Below are 22,227 nucleotides of genomic sequence, written 5' to 3' on the forward strand. Positions count from 1 at the left end.
CAAGCAGGAAAACAATTTTATAGGTATTCTTCAAACTTGGTAGAATGAGACTTCTGACTGGCATCTGGAAAAGGAAGGTAAACCTATTCAGGGAAATACCATATAAAAGGAGAGCAGAGCAGTAATATATTATGAGGGTATAATCAGTAGTACATTGGCTGGAGGGTGAAAAGCATTCAATGAAAATGAAAGGGAGAAACGAAAGTGATTGTAGTTGTGGAAGTATGTAAGAGACTGCCTAGAAATATGAAAGTCCTGAATAGTACTTCATAAAACCATCACATAGGGGAGAAATGGTGATCAGAGACATAAGCCATCCAATATCTGCTGGAAGTGTCATTATTCTGATAGCAACACATTGGATAAATTCTTGATTCTCTTGCTGATAAGTATAGTTCTCAGAAGACTGAAGAAACAGAAAGAGGTAAATTGCTAAACTGGGCTTAATCTTGACAGTAACTAAGGAAGATCTGGTTAGCGAAGTAAAAATTACCAAGAATCTTGGGGAAACTGACCATGCTGTTTGCGTCTGTTAAGCAAAAGAATGCTGGGCATGGTCAGATAGGTTAAGTAGTTGTGTGTGTGCACGCGCACGTGTTGGGGGGCGGGGGGGGGACAGAGAGAGAGAGAGAGAGAGAGAGAGAGAGAGAGGGAGAGGTCAGAAGGATCAGAGAAAAGATAAATATGATCTCCTGGCCAAAGGCCTAAAGAGAAAGACAGCTCAAGAGGTCAGGAGATTCCAAAGATAAAATTCAGACCTGTACACTTTGAAAAAAGTGCAATTGTGGCATGAGATAGTCAGGAGGGAGGAAACTCCTGAGGTGTCCCAGGGCTAAGACAAAGGACTTTGATAGAGGATGGAGACCCTGTCCTAAGACCGGTTGTTCCCACTTTCTGGAAAAGTGCTGAATCATGGTGAATCACGAATGCACCTGCACAGATGCTACACATGCCCTGCTTCATTATAATAGCATTATAATAAATTAAGATTGTGGAACCCCCTTCCCTGGTGGCCAGTCAAGGAAAATCATGGGAGACCACATGCGCAGTAGCTTTAAAGTAATATAACTACTTGTACATGTGCAGTAAAACCCTGCCAAAACTAGCCAGGAAATATCCGCCCTGTAAGAATAGAAGCCCTCAGCCCCTGAGGTCAGTGTCTGCGTGGAGCTGACCCACTCCTGTATTCTGTGGAGAGTACTATCGCTTAATAAATCTGCTCTCTCTCTGCTATAAACTCTCTGTGTTCAGTTCAGTTCTTTTCCGTGATCACAAGAATCTGGTTACCTGTGCCCATCTGCGACACAGTTAGAAATTAAAAAGGGAGAGAGATCTAATAAACTGAAGTGTCCTTACAGATTATTCTCTGATGAGCTCGATTTTAAAAGTACATATAAATATATAGATGACAGAAGAAGGGCTAGGCCTTCAAGGGCAAAGACCAAAGTGTATCGCAGACCTCTAGGAACTGAATCAGAACGACTAAGGACTGAATAAACCCAGGCTTACAAGACATGATGGATCACATAAAATGCTCTATTTACTGCAGGTCATTTAAAGATGAGGAGCTGGGGCTTAATGTAGCATTGTGAAAACTGGGGGTCTTAGCTGACTGTGAAATGGCAATGCCAAAAAGTGTTCATGAGTATTGGTCTGGGCCAAGAGGGTGGTGGTGAACTGATCAGGGGGACTTTCTTTGCTGGCCGCCTATAGAGCTTTGCGCTTACTTCTAGATGCCGTGTTTAAGAGGACATTAACAAACTGGAACACTCCAAGAACACTCCAAGGCAGTCAGGAAAGGAAGTGCCTGTAAATCACCTCGTCTGAGAAATGGCTGAATGAATGAGAGAGAGATTTAACTGGGACAGAGCTTTGGGTGAAGGAGGGTCATCCTATGTCATGTTTAAAGCAGGACTGTCAGGCAGAAGAGAATTAAGCATTCTATATGGAATCAATACCAGCAGGTAGAAGTTTACTGGGGGTGGACTTCAGCTGGACAAGCAATAACTTTCTGAAATATAAGAGTTCTACACCCATCCAATTCTAAGATTCTGTGCCTATATGCTTTTATATCTATAAGACTGAATTGGATTTGAACATCTGAGTTTCGGAATCTGGGACAAAATAAGAACACACGTAATTTGGCTCAGTGGTCAACAGGGTGGGCTCTGGAGCCACGCTGCTTGAGTTCAAATACTGGCTCTGCCACTTGCTGTCAGGCCTTGGGTAAGTTACTTAATTTCTCTAAACTTCAATATCTTCACATGTAAAATGAGAATGAGAATAGTACCTATACCTCCAAGTACTGTAGTGACAATTATATGTATATAAACAAAGTCTGGTACATAGTAAACATTCAGTACATGTTAGATTTCACTAATACTAAGAAAAAAGCCCTGGCTGGTGTGGCTCAGTGGATTTAGTGTTGGCCTGGGACCCAAACGGTTGCTGGTTCGATTCCCAGTCAGGGGACGTGCCTGGGTTGCACGCTAGGTCCCCAGTTGGCTCCTGAGAGGCACCATACATTGATGTTTCTCTCCCTCTTTCTCCCACCATTCCTCTCTTGCTAAAAATAAATAAAATCTAAAAAAGAAAAATACTAACTTAGGTTGACCAACTCTGAGTTTTAATGACCAAGTCACTCCACCCTTGCTTAAGAAGGGTGTTCAGCCATTTCTCCATCCCTGGAAAGGGATGGTAACCATATCAGAGCCCATATGAGTAGGATTTGAGTCTCTAAGAAGTACCCAGATCAAGCACTCTCAGTTTTCAGACCTGGCTTGCATTTGCAATATGGAAGATTGTAACATTACACTCGTGTTGGCAGTGTAATTACTGAGGAGGAAACAGTGCTCATCGTTTGTGGGCAAGTCTTGCTGTCTCTAGTCTCTCACTTCAGTTTCTGGAACAGTCTTGTTCACATCCAGTTTTTATTACATCACCTATATTGGTCAAGAAACCAGTGACTCCTCTTTGCTTAGTGGGTCAAACCTAAATTCCACAGCTTAGCATTTGAAGCCCCTTTTTCTCTCTTCCCCCAAGGATTTCATTTCTGGCCTCTCTGGGCAGGTTTAGAAATTCCAGCCCTGGAGTAACTGCTTAAAACAAAACAACAGCCCTGGCTAGTGTGGCTCAGTAGATTGAGTGTCGCCTGCAAAACGAAAAGTCATGGTTGGATTCCCAGTCAGGGCACGTACTGGGTTGTGGGCCCGGTGCGCAAGAGGCAGCTGATCAACACATTGAAAAATAAATAAATCAAATCTTTAAAAAAACACTCTTTTTGAGGTATCACACAATACAACTGTACATATTTAAAGTGTACAATTGCTAAGTTTTTTTTACATACGTATACACCCATTAAACCATCACAGTTAAGATAGTGAATGTATCCATCACCAACTTAAACTTTCTTGTGCCTTATTGTAATCCCTCCTTCTCTTCCCAAACAACCACTAATCTGCTTTCTGTCACTATAAGTTTATCTCTCCTAGAATTTCACATAAATGGAATCAAAGTATGTACCCTTGGGGGCATCTGGCTTCTTTCCATATATATTGAGATTCATCCATCCTTTTTGTGAATCAATAGTCAATTCTTTTCAATTGCTAAGTAGTTCCATTGTATGGATATATCACATTTTGTTTCTTCATTTATCAGTTGATAGGCATTTGGGTCATTTCCACTTTTTGCCTGTTATGAGTGATGCTGCTATGAACATGCCTGTACAAGTTTGTATGCAAACATACGTTTTTGTTTCTGTGGTATATATACCTAGGAGTGGAATTGCTGGACCATATGGTAACTCCATGGGGAACCACTTGAGGAATTACCAGACTGTAAAATGATGGTACCATTTTATTTTTTATGGTTTTATTTATTTATTTTTGAGGGGAAGGAAGGGAGAAAGAGAGAGAGAGAAACATCGGTGTATGAGAGATACATTGATTGGTTCTCCCATGTTCCCAACTGGGTACCAGGCCCACAACCCAGGCATGTGCCCTGACCAGGAATCGAACTGGCAACTTTTCGGTTCACAGGCGGGTGCTCAATCCACTGAGCCACACCAGTCAGGACGAGTGTACCGTTTTAGATCCCCAACAGTAGAGCCCAAGAGTTCCAGTTCTTCCACGTGTTGCTTGAGGCCTTTTTTTTTTTTTTAATTCCTCACCCAAGGATATATTTGTTGTTCTTGGGTTTTTTTTGTTGTTGTTGTTATTGTTTTTTAGAGAGAGAGGAAGGGCAGGGGAGGGGGAGAGGAGAGAGAGATAAAGAAACATCAATATGCAACCAGATACCGGATATTGAACTGGCAACCTTTTGGTGCATGGGGATGACACTCAAATCAACTGAGCCACCTGGCCAGGGCCTCAAGGCCTTTCTTCAGTCATTTTTTGTTGTTTCCCCCTCCCCCAGGGGTTTCTTCCCATCCATTCCTTTGGTGGTCTCATTCAGTCTCTTTGCTTTAAATGCCATCTATGTACTGATGACACCCAAATTTCTGTCTCCAGTCACCACTGTCCCCTAAACTGCAGACTTTTCCTCGTTTTTTCCCAGGACATTTCTGATTTATGATTAAGCGTGTTCTGAAATATTAGTTTTCTATTGGTGCTGTAACAAATTACTGCAAACTCAGTGGCTTAAGACAAATTTATTATCTTACAGTTACGGAGATCAGAAGTCTGATGTGGGTCTCACTGGGCTAAAATAAAGGTGCCTGGCCAGAATGTGTCCCTTCCTGGAAGGTGTCAGGGAAAGTCTGTTTCCTGGCTCATTCAGGTTGTTAGCTGAGTTCAGTTCCTTGTGGTTGTAAGACTGAAGTCCCCATTTCCTTGCTGGCAGTCAGCTGAGGGTTATTCTCAGCTTCTAGAGGCCACCCCATTCCTTGGTTCCTGGGTACCTTTATCTTCACAGCCAGCCACAGCCGGTGTGAGTAAAGTTCTTTTCACGCCCCATTTCTTCTGCCTCTTGTTCTGCCCTATTCTTCCATCTTCCTCTTGTGATTGGGCCCCTCCAGATAAACCATAATAAATGATAATTTCAACCTTAATCACATGTGCAAAGCCCTGTTTGCCATGTAAGGTAAATGTTCACAGGTTCTAGGGATTAGGGTGTGGAGACCCTTGGGGGGTCATTATTCTATTTACCATAACTGATTTGGACAATTACACACAGTCTACACTCCAGACAGCTGTCTACTTGGATGTCTCATAGGGCATTTTGAATTTAACATTTCCAAAAGAGACCTTTTAATTCTTTTTCCACCAACACTCTGGCCTTCACCAGTCTTTTCCACTTTAGTAAATGGCAACATTATCTACCTTGTTACTCAAGTCAAAAGCCAAAAACCTAGGTGCCATTTTGATTCCTTGTTTTTATTCCCTACATTCAACCATCCAGCGAATCCTGCCGACTCCAACTCCAAAATAGGTCTTGAACCCATTCACTCCTCTCCATGTTTATTGCTACCATTCTACTCCGAGCCATCATGTCTCTTACTTGGAATTTGTAATAGTGTCTTCACTGGTCTTCCCATTCACAGCCCCGCTTCCCTCCAATCGATTATCCATACAGCAACCAGAAGCAAATTTTAAAAATGAAAATCAGATTGTATCTTCTCTGGCCCACAACCCAGCTATGTGCCCTGAGCGGGAATCATACTGGTGACCTTTTGGTTTATTAGGAAAATGAATTCTCCACTGCATTTAGAGTAAAATCGAACTTCTTACTGTGGCCCAAATGGCCACATATGATCTGGTTCCCTATCCAACTTCATCTTACACACTCACTCACTCACACACCATCCTGGCCACACACACCTCTTTTCTGTTCACTAAGCCTTTCCCCACTAGCAGCACCACTTTGGCACCTTCTGCTTTCTCCGCCAGGAATGTTCTCCCTAGCTTTTGCATGGTTGGCTCATTCTCACCTTCCAGGTCTCATCTCAAATGTCACATCTCAGAGTGGTCTTTCCTGGCTCCCTGATTTAAAACAGTTCCTTCACTTCCACATATTTCTCTAATAAAGCACTCTGTTTATTTCCCTCATACCATTACAATCTTGTAGATTCATTTATTTATTTTTAAAATATTTTATTTATTTTCTGAGAGGGGAAGGGAGGGAGAAAGAGAGGGAGAAACATCAATGTGTGGTTGCCTCTTGTGCATCCCCTACTGAGGACCTGGCCCGCAACCCGGGCATATGTCCTGACTGGGAATCGAACCAGCAACCCTTTGGTTTGCAGGCCAGCGCTCAGTCCACTGAGCCACACCAGCCAGGGCTCATTTATTTCTTTATTGACTGCTGCTTTCACTGGAATGCAAGCTCCAGGAGGGCTAGGACCTTATCGGACTTATATAACATTGGGTCCAGATTGCCCAGCAGCTGAATAAATGCATGAAGCCAGTCTTCTTACTCTTTCCCAAACATCTTTTGCTTGCTTCCATGTCTGAGACACTGCACATGGCCCGCCTCAACCTGCAATGCCCTCCAGCTTATTCTTGACCAACTAATATCCTCTCAGTTCCTTCAAAATTTAGTTCAAGACTCATTACCTCCAAATCCCCAAGCCCAATATTGGCCCCTCTCGTCTGATGATCCTGTTAATCATAGATTCAGCAAGTACACACAGAACCGCTTGGCCATCTTGTAAACAGCTCTTACCATGTTATCATGCCTTTGCTTATATTTGTTTTGTAATCATAGTCACTTCATGTATGTAGGTAAGTTTTGTTCCTTAAGACTGTAAGTTACTCCTGGATCATATGCATCATGCTTTATGTAATTCTCCTAAAGTACTTAGTCCGGTTTGGTGCGCACTGCAAACCATAAAGCAAAACACTCCCTTTATAACACTGAGAAAATGTAAATAGCTGTAAGTTCATTTTAGAAACAGAGCTAGAGGTTTTTTTTTTTTTAGACAGTGAGAAGAAGGGAGGGAAGGAGAGAGGGGAAAGGGAGAGGGAGGGAGGGAGAGAGAGAGAGAGAGAGAGAGAGAGAGAGAGAACGTTGACTTGCCGTCCTACTTTTCTATGTATTCACTGGTTGCTTCCTGTATATGCCCTGACCAGGGCTCTAACCCTTAACCTTGGCACATCACAATGATGCTCCAACCAAGTGAGCTTCCCAACCAGGGCCAGAGCTAGAGTTTTTTTAAAGAGTTCTTTTGAAATTAGAAAAATGAAGCATATACTTTCCCCTCCTTCCTTATTTTATTTTTTTACAAAAATCAAAACAGCAGCTCAGAAAACATTCCTATGTATGGCAGTAGCAAGAGCTTAGCTATCTATTTCATCATACCTGTGGAAGAATACACAGGAGATATTGGTATGAGGCCTTGGCCCTGTAGCTCAGTGGGTTAGAACACCTTTCCGATATGCCAAGGTTGAGGGTTTGATCTCGTCAGGGCGCATACAAAAAGCAAGCAGTGACTGCATAAATAAGTGGGTCAGCAAATTGGTGTTTTATTCTCTCTTCCTCTTTCTCTAAAATCAATAAATTAAAACAATTTTAAAAAGATACTGATATGAGGTAAGTAACCATTAGGATTTTAGATTTAGTAAAACAAAATTTTTGCAGTTTTCAGAATTTAAAATAATTGTTCACCTCAAGGGAAATAAAGAGTAACAATCATGAACTATTCACTCTTGCTAAAGTTTGCCGTTCTCCAAACTCTAACAGACTGGGCTACAGATGAGATTTTCATGTGTGTATTAACTGCCATTTCCCCATAAAACCACCTGCCATGACAATTGGAAAAATGGGTTATTTTGGCGTATTTCAATAGGACAAGTTTCTGAGAATTTAAAGATTTTGGCCTGTATATATTTAACCATAATTTTATAGCTCAGATTAGTAAGAAATGACTAACATCATTTTTATTTAGAAAATAAATTTAATAGGGAAAAACACTTTCAACATACTGGAAGCTTGTGTGTGTATAAATTATTATCATAATGTTATTGTTTAATGCATAGATAGGCACTATTCAAAAGTACGGTTATATAAACTTGACACAGAATCCCCAAGGTGGAACAATCCAACATTTGACTTTTTAAAAAATCTAATAAAGATGATTAACCCAAGCTGTTTGGTTATTTTTTTTGGTATGTGTGTAAAATGCTCTATTTGATCCTTTCTAGGCAACTGGGACATCTTGTAAGAATAATGTACATTGACTAAATAATTTATTTTCAGGGTAGGCTTGCAAAGCAAGTTAAAAAGGCAGAGAATTCAGGCCACTTAAACTGTACATGACTTCAACTGGAAGAAGGTCTTTAGGAGCATGATTAAGCAGTCATGTTAAAACCTGCCTTCCTGAAACACAAGATTCTAAGCCTGGCTGCTTCAAATTTAAGTAAAGGATGATTCTACTACGATAGTCCTAACTTTTTTATGTTAAACATTTTCATTTAGCTTCCAATAATACATAATTTGCACTGTAATGAGTACATTCAGAAGTCAGCAAAGATTGTAAGTTCCAAAATGATTATGTTAGGAAGTCTCAGGTCAAATTGAGCAAAACTAGGCCAATAGGGGTTAGTGCAAGCTGTGACCCTGTGACTGAGCGCATGACATGGTCTCTGCTCAGCCACTTCAACTACATGTCACTTTGAGGTGTCATGACAATGCCCTTTGGTGGTGTGTAACTGGCACATATCATTACTGCTAGTGTTTGTTACAAAACCTTGTGGAATGTTATCAGGAGACAGTCATGTTGGGGAACCTTCCCATGGTGCAGTTGTTCCCAGGGACATCAGTTTGGAGCTCAGAGGTTGCCTGTGGCTGAATCTTCTCATTTCCAAGAGCAGCAGACCAGAGTACCCTCCTACCAGTCCACACGTGTGCAATTATGAGGCTACATTTATCTGTGATTGCAACACGCCTTCAGTCAGTGCACTTCTAGTTCCATTCAGTTTTAAAGAGTCGGTTTTCTAGAATTTAGTTTTCCAGTTTTGAAGAACTTCTTTAATTCTCGTAATTCCTGGGGCTTCAAACTCTGATCCACCCCTGGGGTCAATTTATAGCTCAGAGGTGACACAATGTAACCATTTTGGTAAAGACAGATTCTCTTGCAGAACTCAAAGGTACCAAACATAACTCCAAAATATGGAACTATCTGTTCAAAAATAAAATAAAAATCGTGTTAAAATCTTAAAGTGTCAATGTGTCTGCAGTCAACTTTAATCAGGATAAACTGAGTTAAAGGCTGTGGATAATACAACGTGGTCATTCATATTGGAATTGGAAGATGGCGGGTGGGGGGTGAGGAATGGCAGAGCTGTTGAAGGGCCGTGGGGAAGCACAGGTCTGTATTCATATACATGCAGACAATATGATGCTTCTGTCAACATGTGCTTGTCTTGATTGGAACCATTTATGTGTCAACTAATGCAAGGCTAATCCAGGTTCCTTTTTTTTTTAAAAAAAAAAAGGTTCTATTTATTTATTTTCAGAGAGAGGGGAAGGGAGGGAGAAAGAGAGGGAGAGAAACATTGGTTGCTTCTTGTACATGCCCCATCTAGGACTGGACCGGAAACCCAGGTGTGTGCCCTGACTAGGCGTGGAACCAGTGACCTTTTGCTTTGCAGAACGATGCCCAATTAACTGAGCCACACTGGTCAGATCAATCCAGAGTTCTTAAACTTTTTTTTTTTTTTGGGGTCATGGAGTTTTTTTGGGAATATGATGAAAGCTTATGGATCCTTTCCCCAGAAGGTCACATATGCACACACATCCGCATTTTTGCATACAATTTTAGGATGGGGGTTAGGTTCCCCTTGGGAGCCCATGAACCCCCATGGTAGGAAGCTCTATATTACATGATCAGCTCCTCTGGGATGGGGTATCAGATGCCCCAACGTTGCACAGGGCCCTCTCTCTCCAGGGCTGACAGCTGTACTCATGGGCCTTGGGTTACTATCAATACTAGAGGGGGCGTTTCCACCCAAACGACGGGGCGGGGGCGGGGGAGCAAAAGAGCTGGAAGAAGTAGAGAAACGGTAGAGAGTGACCACTCTTCTCACCTTCAATAAGTTGGCTGCCAATCCATTCCAGAGCCCCAGTACCCCTTGGGCCTTCACTATCTGCCGGAAGCAGTCCGTGGCTCCTGAGAAATGGACATCTACTCCTCCACAGTGGGGAAGGTAGGGGCTCTGAGCCTGACAGGAAATAGGAGGTGGGATGAGGTGATTTAGTCACCAGGAAATAAATGTTCCAGTCAAAGTAGCCAGGGTCTCAAGTCTGGACTCCGGATGCCGTGCTCCTGGCCAAGAAGATGTCAAAGAATGGCTGTCACAGGGCTCTTGTTCCATGGGCTTGAAATGAATATTAACATGCAGTAAATTCATGGCGCATCACTCACAAATTTGTGGCTTATTTTGCCTGGAAGGAAGCAGCCATTTGGGACAGCCTCAACTTCACACTTAACGTTCCTTCCCAACCTATGCCTTCTGGACATGATCAACACACACTCCCATGTCCTTAACCTTTTTAAGTGCCCCTGTTTCCTTGTCTTAACTGATTCCTCCCCTCATTTAGACTTCTGCTGTGGCACGGTCTATCTGGTATGAGTTATCTGGGTACAGTATCTGGGCTGGCAGCCTACGAGCTTAGGGGAGCAGGTATCAGGCCTTTCTCACTGTTCTAGCTCTTCAGGGCCTAGCATCCTTCATTGCATATATCAGGCACTCAGTAAATGTCAAACCAAATTGCCCTCAGTATCAGTGTCACTAGTAGTTTTTTCCAAATACAACTGTTTACCTGTGACCAGGCTCAAATAAGCTACATGAATGGTCATAAAGTAAAAAAAAAAAAAAAAAAAAAAAAAAAAAAAAGGCCAATGTTTACTGGGTGTTAGGTACCAGGCATTACACTGAGTCCTTCACATGTTCTGGCTCATTTAATCTCCACAAAATCCTCATGAGACAGGCAATATTATCTTATTAGCCAGACTTTATAGATGACAAAATGGAGTTGGTGAAAGGACAAATCTCTAAGATCACAGAACATGAGAGACAAAGCATCCACTTGAGTTTGGGTATGTTTGATGCAGAATAAAGCTCTCGACCACTAAGCTGCACTGTTTCCTGATACCCAGCACCGAGAATGCTAACTTAGCCCTTGATACGCTTGTTACCACACACCAGCATTGAATGTGGCTGCCAAAGCATGTGCACTGAATGAACCCTTTTTTAAAATCATCACCCAAGGACCTGTTCATTGATTTTAGTGAGAGGGGAAAGGAGGGAGAGAGAGGGAGAGAAACACTGATGTGAGAGAGGAACATCAGCTGCCTCCCATATGCACCCCCACTGGATACTGTTCTCATATGTGGACAGATTTTCTGTGCACACTGACAGAAAACCAAACCTGCAACCTGGGCATGTACCCTGACCAGGAATTGAACCCGTGACCTTTCAGTTTATGGGACAATGCTCCAACCAACTGAGCCACACCAGCCAAGGCACTGAATGAATTCTTTATGCTAAGACTGGAACTCATGGTGTGGTGTGAATCAATGCCTCTACAAGTGTCATCCTAAACTGATACTCAGAACACAAAGGAAAACATGTATTGCTGGTTGCTTCCTGCTATAGACTGAAATTTTGTGTGCCCCCACAACTCATATGTCGAAGCCCTAACCCCCAGTGTGACAGTATGTAGAGATGGGGCCTTTGGGAAGTGATTAGGTCATGGGGGTGGAGCTCTCATGAATGGGATTAGTGCCCTTATAACGAGAGACTTAGAGAGATGATCTCTCTCACTCCACAATGTGAGGACACAAGCACGAAGGTGGCTGTCTGCGAACCAGGAGGTAGGTTCTCACCACACACTGAATCTACTGCCACCTTGATCTTGGACTTCCCAGCCTCCAGAACTGTGAGAAGTAAGTGTTTCTTAAGCCACCCAGTCTATGATATTTTGTTATACCAGCTTAAACGGAAACACATCCAAAGGAGGAAGGAATGGTAAGGCTATATACCAGTGCTTCTCAACCCTTAGCTGCATATTGGACTAACAAGGGAAGCTTTTTAAAACCATCAGTGATTGGAATCCACCCCTGGAGGCTGTGATTTAACTGACCTGGAGTGAGGCCTGGACATCAGCATTTTTGGCAAGCTCCCCAAGTGGTTCTGATGAGCAGCCAGGGTTGTGTAGGCCTAAAGCACAAGGCTGCTCAGGATCCAGACCTGAGTCTGCTAGCTTGCTGCTGACACTGAGAGTGATTGGGAAAAGTATGTGGGCCCTAAAGCCAGACTGCATGGACTGAGTCCATGCATTGCCAGTCACTGGCTCTGTGACAGTGAGCAAATCCCTTGATGTTATGAGCTTCAATTTCCTCATCTGTAAAATGGGGTGATAATAATACCTACCTTAGAGGATTGTCAAGATTAAATGAAATACATATAAAATGCTTAGAACAGCATTTGCCATATAGCAAGCACTATATAAGTAACTATCATTATTAATATCATTATTATTTATTATCTGAACTTGGAGAAGAGACAAGTATGCTGAGGACTGAACCAACCCACGAGACTGGAATGCTACACTGCCATTTGCCCAAACTGTATCTTAGTAGTAAAGAGAAAAAAAAAACATGTCAGGCTGCTGGTCACAGGACCTGAACTAAGTACTCCCTCCACATGAACCTAGGCAATTATCCCATAGATGTCTAGCTTAGATCTGTAGACCCCAGGAAGGGCATGCTGTATTTTGCAGCACGGCACCATCTGAAAAATAACAGAGGAGCCAGGTCCAAGTCCTAGCTCTGCCACTATCTATATAACCTTGACCAAGCCCGTTTAGTTATTTGAACCTAAGTTTGTTCACATGTCAAGTGAGGAGATTGGAACTGAATGACCTTGAAGGCCTTTTCTTGATCCTATAATCCATGCTGCTGGCCCTACTGTACACTCCTTCCTGACTCCAAGCCTTCAGACCTACCATTTCCTCTGCCTAGCTGAATCTCTCCCATTGATCAGAATAGACATCACTTCCTCTAGGAAGTCTTCTCAGATCCCCAAAGTCAGGAACCTAGTAAACACCTTTGGTCACCCGATACTTCTCCTTCATGGCATGTGACACACTTGGTAGTAATTTGGTGTATAATTATTTATTTCATGTGCACTCCTCTCCCCCACAACCCCGACCTCCTGAACTGTAAATATTATGAGGGCAGTGACCATGTCTCCTTGTTTGTGGTTTTATCCCCAAAGCCTACCAACATGCCTAGCATGCAGTATTTGCTTGATACATATTGGGGGAAAGAAGGAACAAGCTTGCAGTAGATCAAAATCATAGACAAACACTTCAAAGCCAAGCACTTGATGGTTTCTGTGATAAACTCCAAAGAGGCCTTCCAGCAAAGGCAACATTTCAGGTTGTTCAGTCTTTCCATGAGCGCTGAAATAAACATTTTATAAATATATTAAAGTCACACCCTTTGACCAAAGCAACTCTACTTCTAGGAATTTATTCTACAGATATATTTGCCCATGTGGGAACTGATGTATTTTATAAGGATTTCTGCAGCATTGTTAGTAACAGCAGAAAATTGCAAATAATCTAAATGTCCCCCAATAGGGAGCTAGTTAAAGAAATTGTACATCTATTAGGCTGGGCGAAATACGTCAGACAGAGAAAGACAAATACCATATGGTTTCACTTTTATGTGGAATCTAAAAAACAAAATAAATGAACAAACAAAACAGAAACAAACTCATAGATACAGAGAACATTTTGATGGTTGCCAGATGGGAGGAGATTGGGGACATGAGTGAAAAAGGGGAAGGAATTAAGAAGTACACATTGGTAGTTACAGAACTGTCCCAGGGATGTCAAGTGCAACATGGGGAATATAGTCAATAATATGTAAAAACTATGTATGGTGTCACATGGGCACTAGATTTATCAGAGTGATCACTTTGTAAGTTATATAAATGTCTAATCACGGGGTTGTACACCTGAAACTAATATCATATTATATCATATATATATATGTTAGCAATGCAAAAGGTAGAGTACATAATTTTAAAAGAGCATTAAGCAAGAAAATGAGAAGACAAACCACAGACTAGGAGAAAATATTTGCAAAAGACACATCTGATGAATGACTGTTATCCAAAATATACAAAACAACACTTGAAACTCAACAATAAGAAAACAACTTGACTAAAAATTGGGCCAAAGACTTTCACAGACACCTCACCAAAGACTATATACAGACAGTAAATAAGTATATGAATAGATGCTCCACACCATCAGGGAAAAGCAAATTAAAACAACCATGAGATATTGCTGCATACCTATTAGAATGGCCAAAATCCAGAACACTGACACCACCAAATGCTGGTGAGGATGTGGAGCAATAGGAACTCTCATTCATTGATGAAGGGAATGCAAAATGATAGAGCCACTTTGGAAGACAGTTTGGTAGTTTCTTACAAAACTAAACGCACTCTTAACATAAGATCCAGCAATTGTGCTGATTAGATTAGGCTAGAGTTTGGTATTTACTCCAGTAAGGTGAAAACCTACGTCCACACAAAAACCTCCACATGGATGTTTTTACAACAGTTTTGTTCATAATTGCCAAAGCCTGGAAACAACCAAGATGTCCTTAGTTGTCCTTAGGTAAATGGATAAATAAACTGTGGTACATCCAGACAATGGAATATTATTCAGTATGTAAAAGAAATGAGCTATCAAGCCATGAAAAGACATGGGGAGAACTTAAATGCATATTACTATGAAAAAAAAAAACCAATCTGAGTGCAGCCACTGTGGAAAGCAATATGGAGTTACGTCAAAAAATTAAAAATGGAACTGTCCCATAACGTAGTGATTCCACTTCTGGGACTATATCCAAAGAAACGCAAAAAACTAATTTGAAAGAATATATGCATGCCTATGTTCATTGCAGTGTTATTTACAATAGGCAAGATTTGGAAGCAGCCCAAATGCTCATCAGCAGATGAGTGGATAAAACAGCTATGGGACATTTACACAACACAATGCTACTTGGTTGTAAAAAGGAGGAAATTTTACCTTTTACGACAGTATGGATGAACCTGGAAAACATTGTGCTGAGTGATATAAGCCAGTCAGAGAAAGACAAGCACCACATGATTTCACTCATATGTGGAATCTAATGAACAAAATAAACTAACGAACAAAATAGAAACAGATGGACAGCTGCCAGAGAGGAAGGGGTTAGGAGGGTAGGTGAAAAAGGTGAAGGGATTAAAAAAAAAAAAAAACTGTCACAGACACAAACAACAGTATGGTGATTGCCAGAGGGAAAGGGGGATGGGGAGAGCTAGAAAATAGAAAAGGGGGGATAAATGATGATGGAAGAGGACTTGACTTGGGGTGGTGAACACACAATACAACATACAGATGATATATTATAGAGTTGTACACCTGAAACCTACATAGTTTTATTAACCAATGTCACCCCAATAAATTCAAAGTAAAAAGAATGATAGGAAGGAAGGAAGGGCCCATCTGCGAAGGCTACATACTGCATGATTCCAACTGTATGACATTCTAGAAAACTATGGAAACAGTAAAAAGGCCAGTGGTGGCCAGGGTTTGGGGGAAGAGGGGAGGGGTGAATAGGCAGAGCAGAGGATTTTTAGGGCAGTGGAAATGCTCTGTATGATACTACGATGGATGTGTGTCATTATACATTTGTTCAAATCCATAGAACGTACAACACCAAGAGTGAGCTCTACGATAAACTATGGACTTGGGGTGATTATGATGTGCCTATGTAGGTTCCTGAATGTAACATGTAACAATTCTGGTGAGGGAAGTTGGTAATGCATTATGCAGACAGTGAGTACATGAAAAATCTCTCTACCTTCCTTTCAATTAACTTTTTAAAATCAAAGTTGGGATACAATATTGTATTAGTTTCAGGTGCACAGCATAGTGAGTTGACATTTATATGCCTTATGATGTGATCACCATAATAAGTCTAGTAACCATCACTGTGCAAAGTTATTACAATGTTACTGATGACATTCCCTGTCTGTACACTGCATCCCCCGTGGCTTATTTATAACTGGAAGTTTGTCCCTCTTCTCCGCCTTCACCTTTTCACCTATCCTCCACCCCTTCCTGTCAATTTGGTTGTCAATCTAAAAGTTTTCTAAAAAAATAAAGTAAATTTTAAAAAGGCACTCCAAAGGGGAGACAAAATAAAGAAAAGAAAAAACAAGAAAAGAGTCTGCTATTTGGAGCAAAGGAGAGCTCAGAACCCTTTTCTTGTTAGTTGGAAACAACTTTGTCTTCCTTGGACATACAGGACATGTAAATGGTGAGGAAGGAAGCTTGACTTAGGGTGGTGAACAAACAATACAATAGACCGATGATGGATTATAGAGTTGTACACCTGAAACCTATATAGTTTTATTAACCAAGCAGTTGTGATGGGAGGTTTTGTCATTTGGCATATCCCCAATAATCAAACAAAAAAAAAAAGTCAGTCGTATTGAAGTAAAAAGAACTTTCTGTCTTGTGAACCACAGGGCCCAAGTTTCTCTTGGCAAAGCCAGGTCCCCAGAACTGGGACGCACTGCAGCTCTGCAGTGGGGGTGTCCACAAAAATGGGTGTAGACAGCTGCCCCCATCACGGCCACCTAGAAGATACCCTCCATTCTGGCTGACGTGCTTGCCTCAGCAGGCTTCAGCACTGACCAGCTGCTCAGAAAGGCGAGGATAATGGAGGAGGGAGTGAGCAAATACACAGCAGGTTAGTATTCTGCTTGGAAAGAGAGAAGACAAACAGTCAGTTCCTGTGTGGTAGTGGGGGATGGGGTGGGGAAACCAAAAGTGCAGCTGGGCCAAGCCAAGGGACGCAATTGAGATGCAAGTGATCAGAGCTGCTGGAGCTGCTCCGGAGGGAGCCAGGGGAGCGCTTGCAGCAGCAGCAGCTGGAAACACCAGCGTTTAGTGTCACCTTGATTGGGAGTGAGATCTGGCAGGAAGGATGAGGGAAAAGATTTAGAAGATAACAGTTTTCCGAAGGCTGGGAATATACAGATATATGCCTTGGACATGGTGGCTCCCTAGGTAAACGCCTGTTAAAAGAACCCAACAAATGAATAATTAATTCTCTGATCATCCATGCTTGTCATTATACAGGGTTTTTTGAGGTCTTGTGATGCTAATTCTTTTGTGTATTGATAGCAATCATAGGAAACACAGGAACACACCTTTTATAGTTGTAATCAGGCTTTCAATGCCATACATAGATTCTGAAGAAATGCTTCAAGAACAATAAAAAAATAGCACCTTGGCTTTTTTGAATATTTATCATGTGTCTGGTTCTGTATCTGCATTAACCCAATTCAATCTCCTCTCTCAATATATGAACTAGGCACTATGCTTCTCCCCATGTTTTACAGGTGAGGATGAGGCTCAGAGAGGGCTCATGGCTTACCCAAGTTCATGCAGGAGTGAGGGGCAGAGCCGGCATCCAAAGTCCACACTCCTGACCATGGAGCTATTCTGCCCATGAAAGCTTTCAGATGAACACAGCCATCTAAAACAAGCAGAAGCTACATGGGGAAAGGAGGTGAAAACTGGTTTCTAAAGGTGCAGTAAGGATTCCACAAAAGCGGGTGTAGTAGGCAGCTTTGTGGACATGGCCTACCTACAAGGCACCTTCCATCCCATTTCTAGAAGTGGCTTGAGGCCAGCGGGGGAGGGGCCTGCAAGCTTTCGCCGTCTCCTGACAGCAGAAGCAGCAGATGCCTGCTCACGGCTGCAGGTCTTGGCTGACAGCAATCTTTTTCTGGGACGTTTGTTTCCCTTTCCCCCACCTCTCCCTTCACCCACACTCTGGAGGTGTAGTGGGAATGGAGAGGGGGATAAACTCCCATCTTAGTTGCTGTTACTGTTTAGCTGGAGAGCAAAGAAGTCTGCTTAGGACATTTTTGATTCCCAGACTTTGTCTCTTCAAAGCAGTTAGGCAGCTCAGGTCAGGAGAGAAGGGCAGAGAGATTTTACGGAGTGGAATGAAGTTTCTTTCCTACTCCTTCCTTGCCTGACCTCTAGGGACAGTTGTTTCCATGATCAACAACTGCCACACCTAAGGTACTTACTGCATTTTATGCCTTTTGGAAAAAATAAATAAATAAAACAAAGGGGACTGTTTTCCTTTCCCTACACCTTAACAATGATGCTCAAATCCACCATGCCTAAGGGATATCTAGACATCTACCTGGAGCCAAAACTGGCCTTTTATTCTAGACTGCCAAGGAAATGCCACTGACTTAGGGAGAAGTCAGTCCCCAAAAGGGCCAGACCCAAAAGTAAGATGACAGCAAGGAATTAAAAATGCAGCAAACTAAAGATAATGTTCCTATCTTCTCTCACTACCCTGACAGCTTAGAGCCCAGCAGTGTTTGCACTTCGGGACAGGTAAGCTGCCTCTGTTGGGAAAACAGCTCTGTTCCTACTGAGGATGCTATGTCAACCAAGAAGCCTTGAACCAGGCAGAAAACTTGAAAACTGTTAGCAGCTCCTAGCAGGTGTGATGGTCATGATTTCCTTTCCCCTGTTGGGGCTTTGCGTCTCCTCTCCCAGGAGCTCGGAGAGCCAGTTGGGGCTTCCTCCCCAGTCCGCCTGAGCAGCTTGATCAGTTTGTAGCCGGCCAAAGGTCTCTGGCTGCTGAATGATCTCTGCTCCTCATTCCGTCTGCCGGCTTCAAGCCTTCCATTGTCTGGCTGTAGGGGACTAAAGTAAAGCCCTGACAGCCCCTCGGAAGAGTTCCCCTCCCCTCTAACTTGAGGTAACCACTCCCTGGCCAACACTAGGCTCTTGTGTGTTTCTGAGTTTGCATACTGTTGTGTTTTTTTCAACCACTCTTGCAACCAGGAGGGGAAGCAGAGTTTGCTACTCTAAAATATGCTTTTTGGGATTTGATTATTTTAAGCTGGTTATTAAGAAATGAAAGAGAAAGAAATTTTGACCCTCCCCCATTGCATGCCTAAAGGGATTCAGACAGAAAAACCTGCTTAAAGGAAGGGAGCTATTACCTTAGCATCATAATAGAAACTACATGTGGTAGACTGGGCAGTCCCTAGCAATCTAATAGAGTCTGTTAGACTCCCCTCGGGGTCCCATTGTTTCTGGGTGGCCAAGCAATAATTTGTTGGCTACACGTTTGCTCCTTCTCATCTACCTGTAATTGCCTGCTTTCCTTTGAGGTCCCAGACCACCGGGACTTCATTTATTACTTGTACCTACATTTATTACATATACATACATAATAAATTTTCTCCTTTTAATCTGCCTCGTGCTAATTTTATTAATAGTCTAGCCAGATGAACTTAGAAGAGTAGAAGGAAAATTATTGTCCTGCCTCACACTGTAAGCTCCCAATTCTCAAGGTTAGGTTTTCTTCTCCCTCTTCTACTACTGCCAAGCCTCGGGCAAAGGAACTGAAAAAAAAAATGAACTGATTGCCTGGCATCTAGGAACAAGCCCCTGTACTTCTGGTGGAGGAAGCATGGTCCTGAAGAAGGAGAGAAATGGGTTCAATCCCAGCCCCACCACTTGTTAGCTATGTGGCTGTTAGGCAAATTATTGACCCTCTCTGGGTCTCATTTCCTAATCTAGAAAATAGGAATCGTATCAGCACTTCTTTCATAGGGTCTATAAAAAGGGTGGAATGGGATATTAAACTGCCTTGTCTATATTAAATGACCAATAAATGGTAGATATAGTATTATAATTTTGGAATCCCAGGGAACACTCTCCTTTCATTACCTCCTCCTGACATATTTTGTCCCCATCCTTATCCCTGACAAAAGTGCCCTACCAAGGGAGAGTATAGATTTAGACCATTAATTTACATCAGTTCACATTTAGTGAAATCGAGAAACTAACAAATATAAATTCTAGGATGTTATGATTTGTCAGCCATTTCTAGGCACCATACAAAGTGGTGGGAGGTTGCACTGAAGAGGGGGTATAGCATCCAAATGGTGTTATGATTTTTTTTACTCTGTCCTGTCAGCATATTTGCCTATCTTGAAATGTTAACAGCTGTTTGGACTGAGATTAAATAGAACCTGACTGCTAAAGTAGGAAGAAGATAGTGCATTATCAGAGTGAGGATTATAGGCAGGGGACAAAACAGGGGTTTCCTTAGAGTAGGCTGTTCTTATCTTCTGCGTGGGTAGGGACAAGCACACAGACTTGGAGCTCATCCAGAGGCAGCTAAGGTTCGATTCTGTACTCACACACAGTGAGATACCATAAGCCAGCCCTGAACTTCATTCATTTTTAAACAAGTATCAAGTGCCTGCTACACGAGGCCACGTGCTGTGGGGATATACAAATGTGTAAGACATATGACCGAAAGGCAAAGGGCTCATAGTCTAGAGAGAATAATGACACAGATTATAACACAAGGAAGTGTGTAACATGGGCCTGAGAGAGCTATAGCGAGAGTGTGCTACGTGCATTCAGAAGGACGAAATTCCTTCTGCTGTAGGTGACCGAAGACCTCAGGATGTGGCTTTGGCAGGATGGAGAGACAGAGCAATGGTGTAGAGATGGGAGAAGTGGAGGCATGTAGGGACACGTTCTGAAAATTCAATCAGCTGGGTCAGAGGGCACACACAGACTAATAGCATCATTTAAAAGGGTTTATTCACCCACAAAACTGCCACAAAATGACAGTGCCCTTCGGGGTGGGGTGGGAGTAACAGTGAAAACATAGCATCTTCAATTATTGCTAGAGCACATTGTTAGTTAACTGGCTTTTCCTGCTCCGCAGTCCCCGCCCCCCCGCCCCCCCCCCCCCCCCACCCCGCAGCGATCAGGAACACCCCCACTGTGGCTCTACAAAGGCGAAACACCTGCCTTTATCCATCAGGATGGGATAGCTCTTTAGCAGTATAGGAAAAGCCAACTCATTTGTCAAACAAAAGCAACAGATATGTGCTATTTTAGGTCAGAAGAGAGCCACCACTGAGGCAAACCTCAGTTGAGCCTTTAAGGAGGTGGAGAGAGATGCTCCAGGCAGAGGTGCCTCATCTGTGAGATAAGCTTATGCTCTTGGGGGATGAGGGAGGTGGACTAAGTTCATTTTGATTGACGTGGAGGCTTGACTAGAGCAGAGGTTATAGAAAGGGGTGTTTTGTTCAGTCCAGGTGCTATTTACCTAATTTTATTTGCCAAAATTGAAAAATGGGGAGATTTTACATAAAAATCTGGATTTTAGGTTCCCTTCAAAAACTGGGCCCACCCTTCTAAATGGCATCCGTCCTTCGGAAAAGGAGAGCTTGCTGGCCACAGCCTCCAATGGCTCACTTTGTTCTTCCCCTGCTATTCATATTTAGATGCTAATCACATTTGATGAGCTCAGTGCATTTAGCTCTACAGAGTGCTTTTGAAAGCCAAAAACCTTGATGGCTCAGAACACATTTGAAAGCTTATTCTTTAGGGAGCAACTGTAGTTACCTGGGCTTTCCTATTTACTCTTTCATGTTACTTCCAAGTTCCTGCTGTTTGATTTTGCAACTCCTGATATAGGCAGCCTTTGTGCCAACGAGGGTGGCAAAATTGGTAAGGGCAGCATGGCAGGCCATGGGGCTCAGCCTTTATTCTCTAGGGGCACCACAGAAGGACAAAGCGCAGGCGGATCTTACGAAAGTTAGTCTGGAAGGAGCTGTGAGTTGGGCTGGAGGGACTTAAATGAGTATTGTCGCTGGAGACACGCTATCTGGTCTTACATTTCTGCTCAGTTACCAGGTGGGTGAACTCGGGCAGGCTACAGAACCTTTCAGTGCCTTGGTTTTCTCATCTGGTAAAATGGGCTTGACAGGAACAGTACCCACCTCATCGGGTTGTTGTAAGGATTAAACAAGATAACAAGCTTAAAGCACTTAGCATAGCGCCTGGGACATTTGTGCTCCAGGGTCATTTTTTAGAATTAATCCTGGAGGCCAACTAGAGGATTGCTGCAATAGCCTAGTATGAACTGTTAAGGTCCCAGGTTAGGACAGGGACAGTGACAAAAAGAAAGACCAGCGTGGGAGCATCGGGAATGTTGGGAATAATGAGCCAACTGGCCTCAAGGTTGATTGGGGGCAGGGGAAGAGGAAACTCAAGATAACTGGTGGATTTCCAGCCTGGGTAACTGGGGGAATGATGGCGCTGAAATGGAAAACTCCTGGGAAGAACGTATCTGAGGAAGAAGTCTGT

General features: G+C 42.6%; 1 protein-coding gene across 1 annotated transcript in view; it reads right to left on the reverse strand.

Annotated features, from left to right (window-relative positions):
• Window positions 1-8,655: 8,655 nt before the first annotated feature.
• Window positions 8,656-22,227, reverse strand: part of SLC25A43 (solute carrier family 25 member 43) — a 31,912-nt gene continuing 18,340 nt past the window's right edge. Inside the window, exons 4-5 of the mRNA XM_054580343.1 lie at window positions 10,023-10,157; window positions 8,656-9,115 (exon numbers count right to left, since the gene is read on the reverse strand). Of these exons, the coding sequence (XP_054436318.1) occupies window positions 8,915-9,115; window positions 10,023-10,157 (336 nt within the window). The 3' untranslated portion in view covers window positions 8,656-8,914. The remainder of the gene's footprint in view (window positions 9,116-10,022; window positions 10,158-22,227) is intronic.

Source organism: Pteronotus mesoamericanus, unplaced genomic scaffold, assembly GCF_021234165.1.
Source record: "Pteronotus mesoamericanus isolate MK-2021 breed Mesoamerican mustached bat unplaced genomic scaffold, CSHL_Meso_final contig_57, whole genome shotgun sequence".
Lineage (NCBI taxonomy): Eukaryota > Metazoa > Chordata > Mammalia > Chiroptera > Mormoopidae > Pteronotus > Pteronotus mesoamericanus.